This window comes from Coenobita brevimanus, chromosome 23 (assembly GCF_032717465.1).
Source record: "Coenobita brevimanus isolate Jiangsu-jjx chromosome 23, ASM3271746v2, whole genome shotgun sequence".
NCBI classification, from domain to species: domain Eukaryota; kingdom Metazoa; phylum Arthropoda; class Malacostraca; order Decapoda; family Coenobitidae; genus Coenobita; species Coenobita brevimanus.
The window spans coordinates 73,332,077-73,359,595 of NC_136976.1; the positions used below are offsets into that span (position 1 = coordinate 73,332,077).

General features: G+C 39.0%; 1 protein-coding gene across 1 annotated transcript; it reads right to left on the reverse strand.

Moving 5' to 3' along the window:
• Nucleotides 1-1,974: 1,974 nt before the first annotated feature.
• Nucleotides 1,975-26,627, reverse strand: LOC145392798 (protein FAN-like). The gene is made up of 21 exons (XM_080267085.1): nt 26,611-26,627; nt 25,280-25,421; nt 24,672-24,782; nt 24,117-24,209; nt 23,756-23,869; nt 20,137-20,322; nt 18,128-18,199; nt 17,372-17,431; nt 15,503-15,645; nt 14,416-14,578; nt 13,908-14,062; nt 12,903-13,081; nt 12,043-12,174; nt 10,456-10,680; nt 9,433-9,614; nt 8,819-8,913; nt 7,605-7,705; nt 6,794-7,021; nt 5,661-5,811; nt 4,603-4,712; nt 1,975-2,179 (listed from the first exon to the last, which is right to left on the reverse strand). The coding sequence occupies exons 1-21, from the start codon at nt 26,625-26,627 to the stop codon at nt 2,085-2,087; spliced, it is 2,754 nt and encodes a 917-aa protein (XP_080123211.1). The 3' UTR covers nt 1,975-2,084.
• Nucleotides 26,628-27,519: the final 892 nt, after the last annotated feature.

The following is a 27,519-nucleotide window of genomic DNA, read 5'->3' on the forward strand; positions in this document are numbered from 1 at the left end:
CCAAAATCTTCAGCCCTTGATATGCAAAGGAAGTTTTAGTTTATGCAAAGGAAGTTTTGGTTTTTATCCAATTCCATACAACTACTTTAGCTTGGCTCTGTGATAAATAATGTAATTTCTTAACCCCTTCCACATGACAGTGTGTTTCCTTTTCAAACTCCATACCTCCAGGTGATGTTAATTAGCTTATGGGAGATCTCTTGCCTGAATGAGATATAAATCCCACAAATATGATGACATCTTAATCATACTTCAGTATTTTTAATATACTCCAAGTCAAATAATATTACTCAGTCAGGGAGAAGTGTTTCATAGTGAAGGGATGAAGATCACACCATTATAGTTCTCAAAATCTATCAAAGGTTTTCACTCACTTCTGACTATCTAAAAATCCTTTTACCTATTGAGGTTCATGGGATGCCTAGGTCTGGGCAGCCAGAAATGTACTGGGGAAAAAAAAAAAAAAAAAAAAAAAAAGCCCACTAAACTGACTACTCAACCTCACACAGATACTAAGAACAAGTTTCTTTCATTGTTTATCAGCATATAAGGAAAAGAGAGTTTGTATCAAGACTGACTAACTTCATATGGAACAGGGCCTAAAAGAACGGATATGTGGTAAAACAACTATGTTCACAACACAAAAGCATATCTCTGATAAACCAAATGCTAAATAACATGTTTAATACATCAAACACATACTTCATAAATCTCACAAACACACACACATTTCATAAATCTAACACAAACTGTACTTCATAAACCTTACATAAACACACTTAATAAATCAAACACATACTCCATAAATCAAACACATACTCCATAAATCTCACTCAACTGTGCTATATAAATCAAACACATAAGTCTACCACAAACATACTTAAATAAAGTACACACTGTACTTCATGTATCTCACACAACCAAACTTAATAAATAAACACATATTCTGTAATTTCCACAGAGGCACTTACACAATGAATAATACACACACACACACACACACACACACACACACACACACACATTAATAAGGCAATACTATAATCCAAAAAAGCATCACATACATGTGGCTTTATCACAGTAGTGGAGAAGACTTCCTGGAGTCACTGATTGTGCAAGACAAACTATCAGCATATTCTACAGCTAAAACACAACTCTAGCATAAAAAGACTTACAATACTGTCTTATATAATAAAATATCACATGACTCTTATAGGAAACATGATATCAGTGTACACTGCTGTACAGTAAATACTGTATGTACTACACACACACAAACTGACCAACATTAATACTAGACCTATATTAACAGCCTATACCACTGGAATATTACAAGATATTTCACATTAATCACATCAATAGCCGTAAAACCTTATCCCAGCCCAGCCTATTGTAAACTGCCTTTAGTAACTACAGTATATGCACTGTGGTAGTTCTGTGTTTCATTACAAAGAAGAATAAACTATTTTCAGGAACAAAGTAAGCTAAACCCCTACATTCAAATACAGCTGCATGAGATTATCAAACAACTATACTTAGAGCTACTCACATAATCTCGTAAGGTACTAACCTCACAGTCTAAAATACATAAAATTGAATTCTAAGATGCCTGAAACTCTACAAAAAATTAGCTGCCTATCTACAGTACTACTGTGATTTGTGAGTCACTCACATTTTCAGACTGAGAGTGGATGATGGCCTTCCAAACTATATAATCAACCCAAGAAGAGATGATTAAAGAGTATGGTGTTACATGGCAACAAAGACTTCTGTCCGAATTTCAGACAATGAACTGAAGTGTTCCTAAAGCCATATATTGCTGTGACCTTTACCATGCTACTTTGACACCCTAACAAAATCTCATTCTTCAAATTATTATCCTGACCTAGTTTTTCCACCCAAGGATGGGAAAGGGTTAGGTAGGATTTAAAAAAAAAAAAAAAAAAAAAAAAAAAAAAGTCTACACACACATGCACAAAAAAAAAAAAGTAGAAAAAGTGTAAATACAGTACTCCTGAGGTAAATGAAAAGCTGCCACCCCTCATGACTTACTCCTGCCAAGAGGTAGGCAATATTAGGATCCCTCAAGACCTCATACCCCACAGTTTGACCCGTCTATCTGCACTCCCAGTGGCTATGTACTGCTGGTCTGGACTCACTGCCAAGCATGTCACTGCCCCTGTAGTAGTCAAAAGTTTTACCTATCAACTCTGGTAATAGACATTTGAAATATGATTACTCAAGTGCCAACGAACTGCAGAGTAAACTGAAACATCAAATACCATCATCATCACCATCATCATCATTATCATTATCATCATCATCATTGTCATCATGACCCTTATGAGGACTTAGATAGGTTGAGGCAGGATCTAGAAACAAGGACGAAGAAAATACGAGTGTAGAACTACAATGCCAACATCATGCCCAGAAATAGGTCAGACAGTCATTTTGGCTCCAGGACAAAACGTCTGAATTAATAATTCTGTGGCTATTTTTCTTTAAAAATGCACTTCACATACACCTGCTAGATATATTTAATATACCGGTACTAACACTCATATAAATCACTGTTACTCATCTACCAAACGAGTACATGATAAATTGGTTAAAAGCAGAAAACAACAGTAAGAAGTACTGGAAAAGCAAACACAGAAATAAGCAGCAAAGTAAACAGTTAGAATCAACCTACAAGTATTAACAAACACTGCCTATGACCACAGATTTTTAACGAATTAAATTAAAAATAAATGATGCCAGACGAGACTTTAGATGGTGGTGACCATCATCCACTCACTAGATGTAGTGCTGCCTACTTCTTCCTTAGCCTTTATCATTCTTTTTCTGTGCCTGCCCTCCTCTCTTCCTATTTCTCCCATCTTTCCTGTCACTTCTTATTGCTTTTCTTTCCCATACAGGTGGCTTTACACTGAGTGACAAGCCAAATGGTTTCCTGTAAGCCAATAAACCATTTACAACGCTCTGTGGTAACTATATAAACAAACCATACGTGCTCCCTACGTGTCAACAAGTGGGTTGGTGGAGGGTTAGTGCCCCTCCCCATAAAACAAATAGCTCAAAGTCAAATGGCCACCCCTTACAGGATTATGGCGTCTGGCAATAAATAGATAGATAGATTTAAATTCTAGCTAAACATATCTGGTAGCTATTCATAATTTTGTTGGAATTATATACAGCAAGCTCTCAATTATTCGGCATAATTCAGCCACGCCATATGCCAGTTAGAGCATAACGCCGAATATTGCATGGTACCCTCCATCAGCTCAATGTTTGGCGTCAAGCCGGATATTGTTATTATCTGTCTTAACCCGCTATCTTAAAAACTTTCCCATGAGTAAAAGATGAGAATTAAGCATAAAATACAATAAAGTAACGATAAAATACTGTAATACAGTGATATAATGTCGGTTGGATACCGTTTATGAGCCGGATGATACACCTCGATGCTGGATATTGCATAGAACCACCGGTTACATCCCATTTCAGTGCTGGATTTTGCATAATTTCGCTGAATAATGTTTTAACAGAGGTGAGCCAGCAGCGCCGGATATTGCATGAGGCTGGATGTTGCAACAATGGATAATTGCGAGAATACTGTATAATCAAAAAGTGGCAAAAGCACTCTCTATGCATGTGATAAGCATATTTTTCTTATGTAAAAAAACAAAAAAATGAGGGGAGGGAGTCTGATAAATTCCTAAGAAAGTGTAAGTGAGATGTTAATATAGGATTTCTTGTTAACGCAATTTAAACATCAAACTCACTTCAATATGGCAATCAAAATTTCATCCATAATTCAAGAAAGCACACCTTCATCATCATCAACTGTCAATACGACATCAGGATAATATGAAAGTAATGAGCAGAAAAACTGGAGGAAAAGGTAAACCTGCAAATGTGAAAAGGGAAAAAAAGGTAATGGATACAATGCCATATTCTGAAAGGTACAAAATGTTGACAAAATTATGAAGTGGTTTCAAAACAGAGAAACAACATATAGCTGATGTGAGGACCTAAATGACAAATGACCATAGATATGAAGAGATGTGAGGTGACTAATTTCCTGCACCTGAATGCTGAATATAAAAAACAGAGCATCATCATCATCATCTTATTTTAATCATACATACAGTATGCAATAGGACCCAGAAACAGGGAAGTAGAAACTATAAAAATTGGAAAACTTTCTAAAATATGGTTATTGAAACAGTCACATCATTCACACATTATTCAAACAAAGTGGTCAAACTGTGCATGATACACAATAGTATTATAGTAAGCTGGCTGTGGATAGTGACCAAAATAACGAGACCTTTCAGTATAAAAATTCTACATATAAAGAATACAGTAGCAATACAGATTACAGTAATGGCTTTATGTGAGGTGTCTCATTAAAGCTAATACAACTGAGAGATTTTTTATGTAGCTGTAGCCATATGCTTTTAACTGATATAAAATCTTCAAACAATTTATGAGCATTATAAACATCCTATAACTTCTGCTGGAGAGCAAAACAAGACAAAAACTGCAAATACCGGTACAAATATAATAATAAAAGATGGGGCCAAATGGTTAACTTACCTATATGAGCAAGTAGCCTGGCCAGCTCTTTCCCAGTGCCCATGTCAAAAAGAATGAGGTAGCCTTTCTCTACACCAGCTGCCACCAGACGCCCTTCCCATGCTACACACCTGTAAATGGCTACTCTTTAATCTGCACTCCCTATACTCTTTCAATAAGAGTAATCGTAAGATGGGAAACAGCTACAACAATGTTGAAGAAGGGTCCAAGGCTACCACAGTGCAGATTATTAAAGATGTAAGAGACCACTCAGCATATCTCATATGTATTCTCACACTGTAAGATATTTAAAGAAAACTGTACAATCATATATACATTGCATACTGGTATACACTATATATAGTATATATATTGTCTAAAACACTTAATCATTTAGGTTAGGATTTGTAATAAAAAAAAAAAAAAAAAACGATCATGAGATTTTTCAATCCATAAAAATACAACTCTAACAATATTGTATACTGTAAATACATGAGTAAAATTCACCATTCCACCATGCTCTCAATCGGGATCAGCATACAGTGACAAATATTATAATTACATGTGGAGAGGATGGGGGATGACAATTGGATGCAAAAAGTGAGAAGTGTTAACACTGGGGGTACGGTTGCAAGAGGCTGACCAAAAAAGGACATGGGATGAGATAACAGAGTGTGACCTCGGGGATAAGGGACTTAAAAGGGGAGGCTGCCAAAGATCAAGCAGCACTGACAGCTGCCATTAGGTAACCAAGACTGACGCATGCAAGCACGTTGGGGCTTTTATAATTAAACAAAACGGAATGAAAATTAACAATAGAGCAACAACACTTCACATCAAATGCATGGCTCTGGTACTTCCATTTTAACCTGGACTAGATTTTCCTTCTTTTGTAGCTTATTTTATGTAGTTCAGTGTCAAAAAAGGACAATGCTACAGCTCTACATCTTTTTCACACCCCTTCTCTGCAACCAGCATCATTTTCTAGTCCTAATCTATTGTTACAGTTCAGCATTCAAGATGAAGGGATGGCAATTTTATGCCAAGTTAAAGTAAAATGAATAAAGGCCAGTAATTACCTGAACTCATGTGTGGTGGTGTGGGTGCAGACGGTGGTGCCAAGGTTAGGGTCGATGATGGTCAGACGGCCATCCCTTCCGGCAGTAAGCAGGCGACTCTCCTCACCCTCACCTCTGTTCCATGCAACCCCACTCACACTCCCATCATGGCCTGCACACCACATTACCATCATCATCATCATCATCATCATCATCATCATAATATTTCCCACTAAAAAATATTGTGGATTTATTACAGAGAAACAGATTGAAAGGCATGAAGGAAGGAGAACTATCACAAGAGTATAAGTAGCAGTGAAATATATTTGATCAATGCTCAATCCTACAGTATTTTAAAGCCATGACTTACTGAATCTTACTTTGAGAAGATATCACAAATATCTCAGTCGAACCCAGTAATGTATTATTTTGGCACTGAGCAAACTACAAAATCACTATCCTCCACCTGTTTCAGTAAGTCATCAATATGTAAACCAGAGATAAATTAAGATACCACAAATGATATTCATCAACATAAAAACTTTTATGAACAATTGTGATAAAGATATTTGTGCAAAACATTGTTTAACACTGTAATCAAAATAATGTTAAAAATTAATTGGTTGGCAGGATACTGTTAAATTCCACAATTCAATATTGTACAAACTGTTTAAATTACCTCTGCAGTACAATTTAACCCATTCACTCAAAGCATTTCTTTTAATATTATTCTTACTACCTCCACACAATTTCATCCAGCTTTTACACTGTCTGGCTTTTTGAATTGGAGGAGTCTGATAAGGACTTCAATTGCCCCATCAATACCTAAGCTGAGGAAAACTGACTGGAGATAGCAAATGGAGCAGCATTATCACCATCCAGATTTCTCTTTTCACCTATGAAAGAGCAGCTAAAAAAAGATAGTATGTCACTGTGTTAAAGAGTGTTAAAGGGATTAATCACATTACTTCAAGAGTAAATTTTAAGCATCCCATCAGTTAATCAATCAAATGATGCCATGCTTCCTCTTAAGGCATCCACACATTGAGGGTGACCATGGCAACGCTGACATTTTCTATGGAGTGAAAGCTACAATAAGTGCCGAAATCTGCTTATTACTTAACAAAACATGCTCACAAAAAAATACAACTCACAAGTAATCTGGTGGAGAAGGTCAGGTGTAGGAAGAAGCCAGAGAGTGACTAAGCCATCTTGCGTGGCAGTGGCCAGGAGTGATCCATCTGAATGGAGGGCCAGGCAGGTGACAGGTGCATCATGGTCCATCTCACACACTACACTCTCACTAGCTGACAGCTGCCCACCCCTCTCATTCACTTTGTCCTCACTTACCTTCCACACTCGTACTGTGCACTCCCAGGATCCTGGTAAAAGTTGCATAAACAGTTCAATGTTCTGTCTGATAACAACTGTTGAAAAAGAACAATAACTGATAACATGAGTACAGCAGAAATAATCCCTACAGTCAGAGAATGTCAATTATATCTTATCTTGGGACCTTATCAATTACAGTATAATTATTCTTGGGAGCTTCAGTTGATTTTATTAAGCTTTGAAGAGACTTACCCAGCAGCAGAGGTTTCATAATTATAGTCTTCAATAATTCTTTAACTCAGAATGATCTTTACTAGGATTAATAAAACTGTCTAGTTGTGGACTAAAGAAAATGAAAATGTACAACAAATCACTGGACTGAAGTGGTTGATACTGGTTAATACAAAATTTTTATATCTACTCAATTTCTCACAGTCAAAAATCAAGCCAATCATATTACAGTACCTCCTTTACGGTAAGCTAAAAAGGTCTGATGCCAGGCTATCACAGTCCAGAATATTCAAGAGTAGGAGACTGACCTCTGCTGCAGGTAGTATTAGATAAATGAAAAACCTCCACTCACTCCAAAGGGAACTGAATCCCATAACCGCAACTGGAATGGAAGACACTTACCCGTAATGAGGGTGCCACTGAACCACTGGAGGCAGGAAACAGCATCAGCATGAGCCTCGAGAACACTGCTCACCTGACCATACTCCAGGCTATAGCGGTACCTACACCATATAAACACACACAGGCATATAGTTACTGAGTATCTTACAAAACCCTGTACGTCTGTGAGCTAGTTTTTGCCTACCCTCTCCTCGTACTCCTGAATGGACGGAATTCACAGCCAAAGTTTTACACTGAATGAGGACACATCATCTGGCATTACGGTGAGTGTTCAAAGCTTAGCCAGACTTCATAAGGAACAGTTGATGACCTTATTGTTACTCACGCCATTTAACAAGGCTCAAAATACAAAAAACAAGTCCCCTTCATGTATAAAATCCATGCTATAATTTTCTTTGTCTTGAGTCGGAGGAGAGAGTGAGAAAATATTGTGGCTCATGATCAGACAGAGCTCACCAACTTACCATACATGAGCAAAATAAATTACCTAAACTCCTTCATTATAATGACATGTTTGCAATTTAGTTCTGCTACAACCAGATCATTTTATCCACTTGAATGGAGATTTATCACCTGGTAAGGCTAAATACATCTTCTACATGAACATTTCAATTTGTAGTCTCCCTAACGCTGAATAATATTACCTGGAGATGCACAATAAAAAAAAGTTTGATCATTATGGTGAAAGTTTTACTACTGTACTGTTCAAGAAGATGGAAGTACAATAGTAGATAAATTATGGTGAAAGGCTTAATACTGTACTGTTCAAGATGATGGAGGTAGTAGACAAGCTGCCTCCAAAGGAAGAGCTAATACATTAAGTCTTGACTGTGCACCATATGAGTACTAATTTTTTTTATATAAATGACAGCACTAACAGAACTGCAACAATATTGTATAGTGAAACAGCCTACTGTATCGTACTGCAGAGAGAGAGGGAAGGAGAGAAGGAAATGAAGATATGGTAACAGTGGACAGATAAGCATGTAAGAACATAGTAGCTTGGAGTTGGGTCTGTCATAGACATCCCCTGTCAGGGAGTTCTCAGAAGGAAGGAAGGGATCACAGATGAAGGTGATGAGAAAGTACACATTAGAGTGCTGAAATATATTGCAAACACAATGAGGTCATAAGAAGTAATACTGAGTAACAACAGGAAGCCAGCAAAACAAGAAAAAATGCTACCTGAAGAAATGAAGGCATGTGCAACTTACACACTATTGTCCCAGGAGGCAAGAAGGACTGTCTGGGTGCCAGGTATATGCTGGCAACACGACACAGCCATCGACCCCACGCGCACACTCCGAACCTGCCACAAATACGGATTATTCATTTATAATCCTCTACAATTCCTTAGGTGTTTCTAGTTCACAACGAATATGACAGTCTCAGAGAGTGTACCAAGAATTCAGCAATATAAGGGCAGGCACATTACTCAGATTACCATCATCATCATCATCATCCAGACCTCCTTTCCCATCTTATGGCAGGATGAGGAGTAGCAATGTCAAGACAGCCAAAGTTTGCCCAATTCAATGGGCCACGCTTCCATTCACTCATTCAAGCCCCCGGAATCCTGACTCTATCTGATATGCCAAAAACTTTCACCACATTCTGTAGCTTCACATAAACGTATCCGATAGAGTCAATCTGAACGCTGTCACGTTAAAAAAGGGTGTCAAATCCCTGATTAGGTGTTAGGTGCTTCTTCTCACAACATTCATCCAGCCAGCTCAACCACTTGTCAGTCCCCTAGCCTCACCAACTTCCATACCAATATCCCAAATACAAAACTAGTGACTCTACTTGTATCCAAATATACTCTTACCTGATCCAATGTAGGCACAGCAAGAACCTTGGCAAGTGAGTCTTGTCCAACAGACACAAGCTGGTTTGTGTCCGAGGTGAAGGTTACCCCAAGCACAGTTTCTCTGTGAACGCAGCTCTCAGCCAGTTCCTGAATGTCACCAAGACGCCCCCACACACCACATTCAAGCGGCCCCAGTGTTTCTTCACCATCTGCAAGAAGTCATGAACCACTTTAGTGTCCCCTGACTTACTCAAATGTTAAATTTGAAACTGAAGAAAACTTATTTTCTTCCATCCATCCATCCATCATTCAAACCTGTGTTGCCCCATGAGGAGCATAGGAGCCTGGGGCTAGGCATGTTGGCCATGACATTTAAGACGAGAGTGACCAGCCTCACTCATCCCTTATTTTCTGACAGCAATTTTATCACCAGATATTATGTAACTTATGCAGAACCTCTTCAGTTCCAGGGGCTCTCAATACCATCAATATTATAACAAACTGGGAGACATTAGGAAGTAAATAATTTCATTCATTGCTTACAAGGCATTAACATGCTTGCATCCATAACAGAAAACCTGAGAAGAGCATAAATGGAGCGACTGGTTAAAAATGACAAAGTAGTGGTTAGTGTTGCAAATTGCAAGTGTATCGACCAATATGAAAGAAACAGAATGGAAGGTGTAGAGGTTGAAAAACAATTTGAAGAAATAAAAAAAAAAGTGACTGAGGGCTGATGTATGAAAGAAGTGATGAGGTAATTATTTAAATCAGAATATATGGACAACACTAAATCATAATTTCCTTTCTGAGAAATGGGAGAAATGGAATTCCTCCAAGCTAATCCCTGTATTGGATCATATAGCCCCGCTAGGTTACAGGAGCGTGCTACCACTCCCGGCACGGCAGTCCAGGGCGAGGCTCGAACTCACAATCCCCCGATTACAAAGTTGGTGCTCTACCACTGAGCCACTGTGCCCCTTCCTTTCTGAGAGAAATAGCAAGTCACATCAGGCCTCACTTTTCTGGAACATGTTCCACTCTTGGCCTCACCTATTCCTCCCTCAGTATCATCTCGGCTAGAAGTGGAGAGGCACATAGAATGGTAAAGTCCGAGGCTGCGTGTGCGTGGCTGGTGGGGCCGGGAGAACAGCTGCTTTGGTACCTGACCAAACTCAGTGATCTGCACCTCAAGTGCCAGCCGCTCATTGAGGTCTGTCACCTCACCCAGGTCTACAGAACCCTCGTAGCACAGATGGTAGAATACTGGAATGAAGAGATGGAGGATAATGAGACTGATTTCTTATCTGTCATCACTTCACAGTTACTGTCTCACATGCATCAACATCATCATCATCATCATTATCATGTGTGACACTATATAAGAGGTGATGAGAGACTAAAAACATTACATAAAGCTGTTGGATTATGACGGCAGCTATATATACAGGTAACTCTTTCAAGTGTGTTTCTGATGATGCACTCATGGAAGGAACTGTAAAAATAGGAGGTGGAAGGACTAACAAAAAAGTTCGCATCAAGACTGGGAATTCTTTACATCAAACTATTTTATTACAGTACTTATCATGACAGGCATTATGAAATGTTGCCATAAAAACCACTGTTATATCCTACTTCAACTACCGCACTTTAGCATAAACACCTACCGTAAGAAGTATATTTCACTAATACATGCCATACTCAACTTAAATGGATAAGATGGCTCAAATGTTATGAAGCATGCAGATATAAAGATGTGTGCTACATACATAAATGTCAGGGTAAACTGTAAGACATAGCCCCTAAAATAATGAAAACAATGTATTACCAGCAACCTATTAAAATATTTTAGCTGAGTATTTATATTTGGTCTGATGCCACATTGTGGTAAGTGGTGGCGACCATCATCCACTCACTTGATGTAGTGCTGCCTACTCCTTCCTTAGCCTTTATCTTTCTTTTTCTGTGCCTGCCCTCCTCGCTTCCTATTTCTCCTATCTTTCCTGTCACTTCTTATTGCTTTTCTTTCCCTTACAGGTGGCTTTACTTTGAATGACAAGCCTAATGGTTTCCTGTAAGCCAAGAAACCATTTACAACGCTGGGTGGTAACCATATAACCAAACCATACATGCTCCCTACGTGTCAACAAGTGGGTTGGTGGAGGCTTAGTGCCCCTCCCCGTAAAACAACTAATTCAAAGTCAAATGGCCACCCCTTACGGGATTATGGCGTCTGGCAATAAACAGATAGATAGACTAATGCCACATCTTTGACATTTTTCAAAAAACAAGTTAACACGATGATTATGATGTTTCAAAATGCTCTACTCATTACAAGAGCAGTTGTAAGAAGGCAAACTTATATTCCTTTTAACATTCTCATGATTGCAACAACTTCACTCTGGCTGACACAAGAGAATTTTATTCAACTGAATGTGAACCTAAGAACCTGACTCTGATAATAATGGTATCATTAACCATCTCATCGATAACCTCTAATTTTCCATTCCAGCTGGTTTAATTCCATACACTTCATTCAGCTGACAGCGTGCCATGGAAGCCTAAGAGCGTTAATGCCCATCATCTCAAATGAGTTACGGCAACAGACCAGCACTATACCATACTCACAGTTATCAGCATTTTCTGCCTCCTTTCCTCTCTGCTTGTAGCCAAAGATAAGATCAATCCAGTGATGCAAGTTGGCAGACACGTGCTCAGATTCTAAGGCATCACGCATTATCCTGATCACATCACTCGGACCTATAATCCACCCAATAATAGGTTAAAAATAAGAAAAAAATAATAATCTACCTATTTACCTATCCACCAATCAATCTATCTTGGTGATACCCTGAGCCACCCCACGAACTCTCCCACAGGAAATGGACATGTTTAGTTTCTCTCATAATACAGTACAGTACTCCACAGCAAAACTCACCCTGAAAATATGGAATTGCTCCAGCAATAATTCACATTACAGTAGAGTACTTCAATTCTGAAAGATCAGGCAGCTAATGTTCTGTCACTTATCACTGCTATCTTATGTATTCCTGTCCTCTGCTTTTTACCAAAACATCTTGTACAGTAATTACGAAATACAGAATATAAGCAAAACTGTGCACAGTTATACATGTTCAAATATTTAGCATGTTACAAGTAGGGTACAAGAGAAATACACAACAGATGAATGTTACTTAATATGCCTTCAAGGTAGCTAATCATACAGCCTCATGTTTTGGCACATAGATAATCATACACATAAGTAATCAATACCTGGAAATCTAGACTCTCCTCTACACATAGTTTCTCTACGTTAACTTGGCAAAATAAGACAACACTACAGTTCTACATCCCTTACATATTACATCTTCATTACTATCACAATATTCAAGTGCAGCATCAATTTCCTGTTACAGATCAGTATTGATGATGGAGAGATGGTAATTATTGGCCAAGTTAAAATGTACAGAGTATAGTTGCCAATGTACCTGAAGCCCACGGTGGCAGTTCCACATCCCCAACTGGTTTGCCATTCTGTCGGGTGCCAAAGCTGATGTTGAGGGTGTTAGTGAGGAAGCTCGGGTCCCCCTCCAGGTTGTAAAACTCAGGAATCAGTTCCTTGAAGTCTGATGGGTTGGTGGTTACATTGCACCAAGTCTCGTGCAGGCTGTGGTGTAGGTTTGTATTGTTGGTTCATGAGAACTGAGCAGATATCTTCTGTCTATAGTAATATTTAGAGACAAATAAATATAGCTATAGAGAAATCAATCAACCATCCATCTACTCACCATTCATCCATCAAATTAACTACAATGTACTACTGTAATTCATTCATGCACCTATTTCAGTTATCTGCCTATTTTCTGACATACAGTAATTTAAAAATTAGTTTGTGCTGGAGAGAGATCCCTCAATATGGAGGCATCAATATAACCAGGTGATGGAGCCATTTTATCACACAAATGTCCCTTAACTCTCTCCTTGTTGTAAGAATGAAGGATAGTGAACTGCATAAGAAGGGCAATTGCAGTTTGTGGTCCACCAGTTATGTGTCCATATTAGCTTGGGGCTATAAAAGAAATAAGAGCTGATTTAAACTGGTCGCATTACCATGAAAATCAAAATCCTATCTCTTAACAGTAAGTGGGGTTCAAGGGGTGGTTGAGATGTATTGTTCACACAATGCTGCTCAAAGACAAGTGACTGGATGGAGGAAGATCAATAAAGTGAGGTTGACAGGATACAGTTAAAAAAAAAAAAAAAATCAACAGAGCCCAATGGAAATGACCTATGTACACTTTCACTCATCACTCAAAAAGCCATGTCCAATACTTGTCATCTGCTTCATCACTCCTGCAACACATAATGCACAGATACAGTTGTATTTCTGTAGATCATAGTAATTCGATTTAAAATAATTACTGTCTATGCTAAAGCTGTACTACTGTTCTGGTTATGATTTACTTGTCAAAAACAGCCTAGCATCACCCCACCTATTAAACATGCGGTCTGGGTGGTCAAAGCGGCCATTTTGTAGACACAGCATGTATTGCGGGTACAGGCGCACCAGGTAGTAGAGCACAAAGCCAGGAGTCGAGTAGTGGGATCCATAAAGGAACCGTGGCTCTGGCATGTCCTGACATCGTTCCTGTCATCATAGAGAGTGAGTCAAGTTCTAGTTAAGAGTAATCTTTTTTCATATTCCATTTTGCAACTAATTCATGGTAACTTGCAAGAACTACCTACTACAGTTCCATTGCTACCTATTGAGCTAATATACCAGATCCAATGCCATCCACACAGCAAGTCCTAATACTGTATAATGAAACAAATCTCTGACATATAATGAAGAATGCCTGTAAGGACTTGTAATAATCACCAGTCCAATCCTATTCCCAGCTATAAACTAAAGTCTAAGATCCAACAATGTAGAGGAAAGCACAGAATAGGATAACCACCACCACCACCACACACAAAAACTTAAACACGATAATAATTTACCTTGAGTCTGTCCAGCCTCTCTTGGTTCAGGGCACCCACAGGTTTAGTCAAGTCGCGATAAATACCTGGGTCCTCCAGGTCAAGGGTCTCACTTACATAGTCAGCCAAGACCCAGGGAAAGACCGGGTACTGAGTTAAGTCATTTTCACTTCGATCTGCCTGGCTGTCAGGGAGGAAAGGGAAAGAGTTAGGCATTACAGTTAAATTTCTAAGATCCAGAATATTATTAAAACCATATCAAATGTCAAAATAGGCTCACATTAGTATTATGTTGATGTGATATTATTGCAACTCCTCACCCTGCCCTTGAGTTGGAAAGGAGGTCCGGATGGTGATGATGATGATATTATTCTGTTATCTATCTATCTATCTATCTATAGCCCGACGCCCTAATCCCGCAAAGGGTGGCCGCAGACAAAACGCCTCCAAGTCACTCTGTCACCCACCATTTGACTCCCCTCCCCCCAACTCACCCCCCCCTCCCTCATATACCTCTCAACTCCATCCTTCCACCTCATCCTCGGTCTACCCCTCCCTCTCCCTCCCTCCACCTCACCTACATACACCCTCTTAGTCAGTCTTTCATTCTCCATCCTCTCCACATGTCCAAACCACCTCAGTGTATTTCTCCTAATCTTTTCTGTTATGCTTTACTTAGTCCTTACTTAATAATCTAATATTTTCAGCTCACTATCCACTATGAAACCACAGTCCTCCCTTCCACTACCTATTCTCAGTTTTAAATTCAGGATCAAATTATGCTGCACAAATTTGCTCTTTGATTCTGCTAAGGGAATTTCACCCCTACTACAGGTACACACCACTATACAAAAGTTACTGGTACAGTCTTCATTATTCTGAGTACTGTATCTTTTCCTTAGTAACCTGATGTGGAGTTTAACCCTTTCACAACAGTTAGTGTTTTTGAATATTTGATTCAAGCTAACATCATAAAATCTTATTCAACTGAGAGAAATCCTAGCATCCAGAAACTGTTTCCATGTCACCCTGTCCTCCACCATCGAACTGTCTTCCCTCCATCTCAAACCACTCTCATGTAGTTAAAGGGCTAAAAGCCCTATCTGACCTGTTGAGGTAGCAGAGGTAGTCGTAGTTTGAGATAGCTCGAGCCTGCCACTGGTAAGTAGCGTTGTCTTGCCGCAGCTCCACCACGCTAACCTGCTCCTGCCTCATCAACAGGTCATACACACGGTCACGCTCACCACACTCCTGTCCCACGATTAAAACAGGCATTTAGCATGAGCAAATAGAGAATGGAGAGTAAGACACTTGACTAGAAGAGTGTACAGTATGGCTGTAAGGGAGAGGTGGAGACCAAGGATGTGGTGGAGGATGGAGTGGAGAGGTACACCTATATGAGGTGTGTGTTAGAGGAAGGGCAGACTGGCGGGTGAAGAAAGAGTGAAATGGAAACGGTTTGCTTGTGGCCAACCTCACTGGGATTTAGGCCTGCAAATGCAGGTACACTGATATGGTTTGGGCATAAGAAGAGGATAGATGATGACAATCAGGTACAGAGGGCGAGTGGCATGAAAAATAAGGATAGGGTTGTAAGAGGAAGACTGAAAAGGATCTGGGACAAGGTCATAGAATGTGACATCAAGGATAAGGGACTGAACAGGGAAGCTGCTAGAGGTCAGGCAGGATGGACAGCCACCACTGGGTGACAAAGGCTAATGAGTGCAACCATGTTTGAGCCTTCATAAACAAAGTGCGATGAAACAAAATGGTGATCACTAATAAAGTAATCAGTCGCAGTCATCACTCTTAAGCAGGACACATTCAGCTACAAGGACAACCACTTGGTGATCTGTCTTTCTGGCTGACTATACAAAGAGTTAAAATCCAAACTGAGAGTCTAATATTGTTACAAATCTTATGATATACAGTATCTTTTTTTTTTTTTTTTAAGGCTTCCAGCAACTGCTGGGAAGTAATTAGCAAGTTTTGGCACTTAGTTTAGCTTTCTGTCCATAGAAAACATCAGCTGTACCATGGCCAACCACAGTAAGGGGATTCTTTAACAGGAAGCATACTGTAATTTTTATGCATGTACATTATGTAACAGTAGTACTAGAGGGAACCCTGGGGACAAAATTATCTTAGAGCAATAATGACTATGACTAACAAATTAAAGCATTTTTCATATATATATACTGTATATGGAGCCTCTGTGGTACAGTGGTAAAGTGTGCATTTTCGTACACTGAAGAACGAGGGTTCATGCCCTGCCAGGATAATAAACTTTGGGAGCATTCTTCAGGCCACGTACAGCATTGGCGGACAAAAGGGGTGCTGTAGTTGAACCAGTGTTGCATACTATAAAGTATGCTTGCACCCAGCCAGCTTGCGTGGGTCGATTACACTTGGTTCACAGACTACACACACATCCAAAGCCACTCCAACACTACAATTACAGTTATAAGCACTTCTCACCCTACATACAATCTCTACCAGAGAGCCTAAGCCACTTGGTAGAGATACATTGGCTGTATCGTCCCCACTTCGGTCGGGACAGGCCGGTCCTGCAGTGGACATTCAAACGACTGATGAGACAAGATGAGATGAGATTATATATATATATATATATATATATATACTATATCTCATGTCATCTCATCTCTCATCAGCCGTTTGTGTGTCCACTGCAGGACCGGCTCAGTGGGTTAGAGCGCTCCGCTCTGACCGAAGGGTCGGAGGATCGAATCCACCCAAGGGTCATTGGTAGACATCAGGAAGGGCATCCGGTCATAAAATGCTACAAGCTCCAGTCCAAAAGTCCTCTACCCAGGGGCAACGCCTTAGCCCTTCGGGGATACCTGGCGTAAAACCAAATTATTATATATATATATATATATATATATATATATATTAAAGCCATGCAGAACATAAAGATGACAAGAGAGGAGTTAAAGGGTGAAAGGGCTAGTGTTACCTTAAAGATGAGGAAGAGATGCTTGATCATACACAGCTCCCGGCAGAATATCTCCAGCCCCTGAAGCGTGAGAAAGCATGTCATTATTCACCACAATCTTATAAAGCTTTAGAAAAAAAAAAAAATGAAGATGGAGATATCTCTGTGTATGAGCCAATACTGTGGACTCTCAACTGGCTATTGTGCAATTCATATTTTCTATAATATTAAACAGAATTTCAGTCGGCCTAAGTAACAACGACACTACCTTCGATAAAAAGATTTCTCTTGATATAGTACTGGTATGTGAAGAAAAACAGACGGAGCCACAAACTGAAAGAGTACCTTCAGTAATTTTCACAATCTATGCTTTGAAGTATTTTCACAATATTATACAAAACTGGTAAGATATGAGCAAAGAAAGATGGGGAATGCAAGTCTGTGTCAAGGTAACGAGTGATATGAGAATAACCCTTTCAGTATGATCATGAATATTTATTAACTTAATGCTACTGTCAAAATACAGTACTTCGTCTGACTTAGTAGAGATATTATGATGTCCTCTGAAATTTATTAATGTTACCATCATTCTATTAAATCAACCTTAAGGGAGAGCTCTCACAGTGCATGGGTTAATCAAAGTAAGTAGACAGTTGAGTGAACTTGAGCAACAGTGAGTGAGTGAGTGAGTGAGTGAGTGAGTGAGTGAGTGAGTGAGTGAGTGAGTGTGTGAGTGAGTTAGTGAGTGAGTGAGGTAAGTGTAGCAGGTCCACTCACCACTTGCCTGAGTAGGTAGCGCCTCTTGATCACTTGCCTCACCTCTGGTAGGCTCACACGTATGACAGGGTGCTGGTGGGAGGAGAACAGGGGTCAAACAAAGGTATGCCAAAAATAAAAGGAGAGTTGGAAAAAGGTGACAAAGGTAAAGAAATACAGAGAAGAAATTTATGTAAAATGGAAGAGGTATAAAAGGAATGTGTTGGTGGAAAAAAATGGGGTTAAAACATGGGCACATTAGAAACACAGGCAGAGAAATGGGGGCAGGGAAAACAGCCAGGAAGTACAGGAAAGGCAGAGAAATATGAGAGGAAACAAGGCAATGTGAAAGCCATGTGATGGTGGGAGGGAAATCAAAGTCATACAAAGCAAGGACATAAAAAGGAAGAAAAAGAAGAGGTAAGAAAGGCCAGGAAATAGAGTGTGAAACCAATGAGAAAAACAAGTGTGAAAGGCACATGCTGGTGGGAGGGTAACAAGGATCAAACAAGGGAACAGCAAAAACAGGAGGAGAAAAAAGAAAGACCAGTATATGAAGAGAGGAAAATATAAGAGAAATGGAAGAAATAATGAAGACCAGTATATGAAGAGAGGAAAATATATGAGAAATGGATGACATAAGAAATGTCACTAAAAAGTGAGAAATCATCACCATCATCATCATCAATATTCCCAACCAGAGACAATGTGTGGTATGCTCTAGAAAAAAACAAAATACACACATACATGCACGTGTGCACATGCATGCATGCACGTGCATGTGTGCGCATGCATACACACACACACACACACACACACACACACACACACACACACACACACATGCATGCATGCACGTGCACACACACACACAAACACACACACACACACACATAAGAGGTAGATTCATAAGAGAAAAGGGAGAGATGAAAAAAGCTATTAACTACAAATACAGAACAAAAATGAAAACAAAGATCATTCACCTGAGAGAGAGGAACTATGGTTCAGAAAATGATGGGTATCTAAATCAAAGAGAGGGAGAAGAAAGTGTTGGATGGTATAGAAATAAAGAGAAAGAGAGGTTTAAGAAAATTACTACAATAATAATAAATCAGTCAACTGTACTCAAACACTCTCCACTTTCAGTTCTTCACATAATTTTCATTTATAAAATGCAAAGGGCAATTTATACTTGTATAACACATCAGTCAGTTTCTACTATCAATTAATCTACGTTCTTGTTATGGCAAGTAATCAAGTGACACAAAATTAGTAATGGTGAAAACAGCATTTTTCATGCTATCATAAGTACATTACACAACATATTTCTTGCTACTGCACCAATACAGCTCCATACAGCTACAAACAGTGCATATTAACTGGCAGTTCCATACTCAGAATTAATAATTGGTATTAACAGATACTATACTATAAGTTGTGACCACGGTCAGTAAGAAAAACATTCAGGGCAACTGTTACTTCAATAAGCAAAATGAAGAACAAGATCAAGATCAAAATTTATAATTCTGCACTCTCATCACTACCCTCCAAATGCACACTCCTGTACCAAGTCACCTATATGAGTGTACTGTGGAACAGTGGGATGTGCATGAAAACGTTACATGGAAAAACACACATACTAATGCTACGCTTACACACATGCATACATGTATTCATAACTTTAGAAAACATATAGAAGCACAGTCATGGGCCATTATTTCTGCTGGCCCTGTACCTCCATCTCTGGATGAAAGGGAGTTGTAGCCAAGATGCTACACTGAACACAGACCTGTAACTAACAGACCCCAAATTTTCCAGGCTGCACATGTACCAGCATCATTATGAACTATAAATCATGCAATCTTATTTAACTTGAAACTACCATACTGAGACTGAGCAATGGGTCCTTGTGCACTGTGAAACACTGGCTATGATCTCCCTCCAGCTAGGGGTGGGATTGGATTAAGATTAAGCTGAAAATATGGTTTGCAATAGTGCTTAATCACATGCAAGCAAACATCCAACTGCACCTTTTCAACATTGTTGTGGGGTTGGAAGTAGAGTGCTTCACTGGTGAGGAGGAGAGTGCCAGGGTTGGTGACCAGCGGGGTAACTTGAAAAGCCTTCGTTTCCAACACTTCCGTTTCACTTAAGTCACTCACCAGTGCGCGGTCAAATTTTTGCCGGCTCTGACGTGATCGCACAATAGCCTGAATCTGTTGTAAACACATGTGATAGGGACAAAAGCATGGAAAGTCTGAAGAGAAAAGTTTTTAGAAATGTAAGGCAGAAAGAACAAAAACAGTAGCTCTGGAGAAAATGTCATTGTGAATCAACTCACTCAGCACAGGAATGTCTTCTTATTTTTTATTACTTTTTCTTATTCTTGCTATCTCCTGATGTTATTTTCCTGCTTAGATTTGACTTCAAAAAATGGAGAAATTACACACATTCTTAACAAACCCTACAGAATATGAAAGATCTTTCCTACATCGAATAGAATAATCTGGTAGCATTAACAATAATTGAAAAAGGATATATCTCAGATTCAAGTGGACTGTGTGAGAGGGAAAAGAATGAACGGAAGGAACAAGAAAAAGTATAGTATACAGGGAGAAAGGAAAAAGAAAAATTTATGAAAAAAAAAAAGGGAAGGCTGGAGCTTTAATGAAAATTAAAACAATTACCGTATATATCTACACAGTCACACAGATAGGCTATGGGTACACTTAGGTACATTTTCATTTAAAAATAAAAGGAATATGGTTAACAAGCATCCCTAGAGACACAAATTACAATTAAACAATCCATTTAGTAGCACAGCAATAAAAAAACGAAAAACATGTATATGCCTACAATACTTCACATAACAGCTTTAGCAATAAAATTCATTAAGAAATAAAACACCAAAGTAAAAACCACAGATTAAAACAGCAAAAACATGAAAACAATAGAATATAAAAGCATTTCAGGTGCAAACATTTATCACACCTTGTTTAACCACACCTAAGCATATTATACACCAATTAAATGTAATACTGTCTACCAACAAGCTGCACAAGCACACATGATAAACAATTACCTTAAAAATTCCTGTGACTGTTGGCTGATAGTATGTCTTTTACTATTAACACACCATTAAACCAGCAATGTCACATATAATCTTTAATGCATTAATTTAAAAAGTAATCAATGCTGAAATACAGTATATGAGTACTGTTACACAGATTATTAGAACTTCTTGCAATAACTAATAACTGCACTATAAACATATCAACACAGTACATGACAATCATTTCATCATCATCATAAACAACCTATAAAGAGTAGCACAACAAACTATCTCCAATAATGAGTTGGTGTCAGCCAAACAATAACACCATCAAAACACTGCACAAAAGTGCAAAACATATAAACCACCCAAATACCCTGTATAAGTTACGAGGTACAAGACCATCCAAACATTATATTCACCTAACTCCTAACTACAATATAAGTCTGCTTTTTCTTATATTTACTCTTCACAGTAAATTACCGTACATACGGTATATGGGTGTAGTATAAAAAAGTTCCCTTGCTACATACGAAGCTAATCCATCAGCTCCCCCAATATACGGTTCTAACTGTATGAAAAAGTCCAAGGGATGGGTTGGATCAGTGGTGAAATACTGGTCATTTTTACTATAAACATCTGGACTGAGTAGCCTAACCCTGGCCCTCTACACTTCTCATGAACATATAAAAATTCACAGTAATGCCACAAAACAAAAACAAAAATAAGGTGTGACACTGGAGAGTATGCTGATGATGCAGTGCTACCTGCAAATACCAGACAAGAGTTTGGTAGACTAGTGCAGAGTTCTGTAGATGTCTGTGGGTGTCATGCCGTGAGAGTAAATGTAGAAAAGTGTAAAGTGGGGGTTACTGAGAGAGAAGGCGACTCCCAGTGTGATGTTACAGTGAATGGAGAGAGACTGGAGTTGGTGAGAGTTCAAATACTCGATACAGTGATAGAAAATAGAGGAAAATGTACAAAAGAAGTGGAAAGTAGATTGACACAAGGAAGGAATGTACCGTACCTGGTGCTACGAATGCCTTGAAAGAAACAGAGGCTTGAGTGTTGCAGCTGTGCGAGGCTTACATGATGGAGTGTTAGTATCAACTTTAACATATAGATGTAAGACTATGGTGTGGCATGAAAAATGAAAAGTCAAGAATAAGAGCATGGAAAATGGGACTGCTGAGGAATGTATGTGGAGTACAGAGAGTGGATGGCATATGGAATAGTGTGACTTGTGAAAGATGCGGAGTGAAGAAGTCTGTGGACACATGAATCGAAGAGTGTGTACTGAGATGGTTGGTCGTGTGGAGAGAACAGATGACAACAGAGTGGTGAAAAGATATATCCGAGCAAATCTGAAGGAGGGAAGAGGCGAGGCAGGCCAAGAAGAAGGTGGAGGGGTATGGTGGATGAGTGTGTGGGGAAGAGAGATATGGAAGTTGGCGAGGCTAAGGGACTGACAAGAGATTGAGCTGGCTGGATTAATTTTGTGCAGAGAAGTGCATGACCAGGGATCTGGCACCCCTTTTAATGTGACTGCACTCGGACTGGCTCTATCAGACAGGTATATGTGAAGCTACAGAATGTGGTGAAATTTGTTTGGCCTAGCAGATGAAGCCATGATTTCAAGCACTTCAATGATGAGTGGGCAGTGTGGCCAACTGAACTGGGCAAACTTTGGATGTATGGGTGTTGCTACTCCTCACTCTGCCCTAGGGTGGGAAAGGAGGTCTGGATGATAATGATAATGATGATGATGATGATGATGACACTTGAAAGCACATCTCTGACTAATAATGCTGGCTGGTGCTGAAGAGGAGTGTCTTCACACACTGGCACCAACATACGCAAGGGGCTCTCCTTCTCAGTTGTACAAACATCCCTACACATGGTGGTGCTGTGCATCTTGGATGGGGCAGCTGCAACATCCACCATGGAACCAAAACATCTCATATTTCCCTGTACCTCGCCATGGGAAGGATCTTGGTCCAACCCTGAAGAGGTACTGTCTACCACAACGGGGTGCCAAAATCCTAAACAATGTTTGTGTACTGTACCTGTATGAGAGTCCCACAGAAGCAATTGCCTACCTGTGGTCAATGCGTCTGCTCAACCAGACAAACTCTGAGGTTACACAACAACAACTACAATAACAACAACAAACATCCCTCAACTCCTTCCCTATCCCACCAGAGGATGATGGTGGACAGGACAAAGACACCAACCTGAAGCCTACCAGGTTTAGATCAAAATGAGCCTGGGACCAAAATAACAACATAACAAGGAATGCCCTTACAGTCCTCACGGTACCACATCATACACATACTCAGAGCCATAGCAGCACAAGATGCAAGTCTTGAGAAGTCTACTATGCCCTCAGTGTGATGCAGTCCCTTAACTATAGCACACTCATTATGTGCAACTCACTCCCTAGACACAAACAGTCCTTCAACATAACTTTAACAACAGATCTCCAGCCCTACCTGGCTGAAGTAAACGTTTATCTGTTTTCTATCTAGGTAAGCCTGAGTGCTCATCACATCACACACACATGGGCTATGTAAGCAGAGTAATACAGTGATACCAACCATAGTATTCTGGTCATTAGGTGGGAGTGTGGCAGCACGGTGGAGCTGACAGGCCTGTGGCAACACTGCACTGGCACTACAGTACACCAGTCGAAACACATGCCGACGTGATTTCTGTACAGAGGATTAAAACACATCATGGGATTGTCTGCTGAAAATATAGTATGGTAACTACCCAGAAGAGCAAAAGCTAGTATTTTACTCATGAAAAAAAAAAAAAAAAAAAATAGACCAACTTGCCTAGCCCCATGCTCCTATGCTCCTCATGGGGCAACACAGAATTCGATGATGGATGGCTGGATGAAATAAATTAATTAATTAATCAACAAAAGAAGTATTGTTTTCACATCTGAAATCTTACCCGACAGAATGTATAAGGCTGCAGGATGCCACCCTCCAGCATTTCCACTGTTAGATTGTTATGAATCTCTATTACATTCCCACCTCCTTCACCCTCACCCCTGCAACACATAAAGGTATATTATATACCAATACTGCACTATGATGGTAAAGGTTTAGTTTGGCCACAGCAAAAATGAACAGTTTCATGCCATGAAACGACATGATTACCTCTTTGGTTATGATGTACAAATACAGTACTGCTGTTTATTCATTTATTTATTTTTTGCTAACACAAGAAGATTGTATTAAGCTCAGAAAAGTCACCCTAGGAAGTCTATAAAACTATATTTGTCTCATTTCAACTAATGCAAGACACAATTATTCAACTTAAGAGAACCCACTTCATTTAATGGGTTAATTGCACTGGACTAGGACTTTCTATAAACTTTTTGTATACTGTACAATTATACATACAAGAACTGTATATATCCTTTTGCACTTACATACCTACTGAACAAATTACAGACTTTTCACTAGTACCCCAAAGGGCTAGTGCTGGCTACCTTGAATGGACGGGGGAGTTACTGGTGCTTCCTTCCTGAATGGTCTCCACAGCACGGAAGGGGAATTTGATTATGGGTGCCCTCAGATCTCTCGAGTCAAACACCAAAGATTTAGAGCATACCTGCCACAGAGCATCAAATCTGAGCATTTATCACCTCTCAGCAAAAATTATATATTATGTTATAGCTACACAAATACTATCCTGTAAATATTATCCATACCATTAACAATGGATAAACTTTCCATGGAAATACCATCAACAAACATAACATTCTATTAAAAAAAAAAAAAAATGTACATTAGCATACTCTATTAAGTGATGCAATAATACAGTGATAAAGTAAAGTTCAATTAGATGAAACAACTCCTGTTCAAGTAGCTAAGGCACTGCACCCATTACATTTATCAAACAGAACTTCTGGTACTCAAAATTTGGGACGAATGAACACTTCCTTATCAATCAATACCTGAATCTGAAATAAAGCCAAACAGTCACTGTGTACAACTGATTTTGGAAAAGGAAATTATCAGACTCAGGTATTGCATCCAGGTAAGTCTGCCACAGGGTTAATTAAAACACTCTAACCTAAGGAAGTCAATATGATCAACCAGCCTCACTTTAAGTCTGCCTCTGAGTATGCCCTCCTCAAACATGTCCTGCCAGCTTTCCGTTTCATCCTCCTCCCGCGAGGGCAAGGTGTACACAGCAGCATAGTCCTCAAAGTATATCTCTCCTGGCTCCAGCAGCAGCAAGGAGAATCTGTTGGGAACGAAGCACAAAGTATAAACTTCCTTAAAACAGACACGATAACACAACATAAGCCTTTACAATGCCAAATCTAACTCCAGATTTTACAACATGCGTGAACTTGTTTCCAAGTGTTTCTCCAGTATTAGAAAATACTCACGTATGTAGTACATATTAAAGGTTGGTAACCTTTATCTACAGAAATGCTCTTACACAGGGCTTTTAGTTACTGCTCACAGGACATATAAGTCCTCATTATTATTTTTTTTTTAAATCTTATACCATAGATCTGGTTTTTGTGCTCTTATCTTATGAAGGACAATTTACTGATGCATTTCTTTTTTTTACTGCTCTACTTTCTCTCCCCTCCACAATATCCATAATTATCCTTTCTCTGTCAGAATTCAGGTGGGATGTACAGCACAATGTTCTAACACTTTGTGAATGACTATAATTAGTTCATTATTTGCTAATCACATTGTATACGTGAAACAGTTTAGAACCTAGAGTAACCTAACAACCTAAAAAGACAGAGGATATGACTGGCCAATACACACGGCATCACCCCACAATGCTGATGAACACAGCATCCGAAATCATCTGAAACAAAACTCCCTCATCTTCATCTTAGTATACTGTATATCTTACAGGGGAAGAGAAAAAGAAATGGAAACAAAATAAATATGAAAACTTTCTGTGCATCAGTAAAATCTCCTGGATAAGGTAACTGCAGAACCCATATTCACACATTAAATGTTGTAATAACTGAGGATTTACTACGTAGATTTACTGGAATAGCTAGTTAAGGAATCTTCATATATATATATATATATATATATATATATGTATATATGTATATATATATAAATATATATATATATATAAAACAGTGGTGGTGCTACATTCACACAGATTGCAAAATTGTAGTTTCAAAATTTACGGTATTTTAAATCTGCCTTGAGGTGGCATGAGAAAACGCAAAACCAAAGCCAGAAACTTGGTTTCCTGTGGTTGGCCACAGTTAACGTTCAAAATTCGTAAAGTTGTAGGTGCATTTATGTGCTTTTTCTTAGGTGGGATACACTGACGAATGCAACAAACTATACGTTCAATTATTGTGGCTAAAAGTGAAAACTTGTAAATACTTGTCATCAACTGTTACTTATTTATTAATGAAACTGACGACAATAAACAACCTTACCGCTCCATTCCATCCATAATGAAGTAAGAGAATTAGCAGAGACACATGGTTAATTAAAGGGACAACGCTGATTTAAAGGGCAGCAGGTAAACATTGTAGTGGCGAGACGTCCCAAAAACAGCTGATCGTAAGCGTGTCCGATTTCTGCTGGCTGACTTCAGTTCTGTTTAGTCTTGTATTATATGTTCATTCCTGCATCATGCTCATTATAACTGCAAAGAGTATTTATATATCAAAATCCTGCTTCTCTTCCAGAATGATAAACTATTTGAATTCCTCATTATTACTCTATATTCAATCATGAAGCTTCTCGGCAAACGAGCGAACTATAGCAATGACTCATAATTCATTGATGTTTAAGGAAAAAAATAAAAGAACCAAGATCAGAAATACAAATCTTAGAAAAAATCGGCAGAAAGTTTATACTGTTTAACCCTGAGAATTAAGAGGCTCGGAATGAATAATATAAAGCTAGCCATTTGAGTTTCCCCTGTTTTATTATTACAGAAAACTAAATTTCACCTCCACAAAATGTGTATAGGGGAACTCTAAAGGTATATACACAAGTATTTACTGTTTTAATTTCCAGAGTGATTATTTGCCTAACTCCCCAAAAAACAATCAATATTTAAGGTAATCTTCAGCAGCCTCTCGCTCGACCTACGGGAATGTCACCTGTGTCACCTCTACGACTCATCTAGACTTCCTCCATTCATCTGTAGGGTCTGTGCTATAATCAGTTCTTACGTGACCCAGATTTATCCCCATTATTGTTAGGGTCAGCCCAAACTTACATGATCAGCTTTACAGTCGTCATTTTGGTTTTCATTAATGTTTACGTTTATGGAGGGCACGCTCAACAGTGGGCTAACATCTAGATAAAAAACAGCTACTGTGGTAGATCCCTTA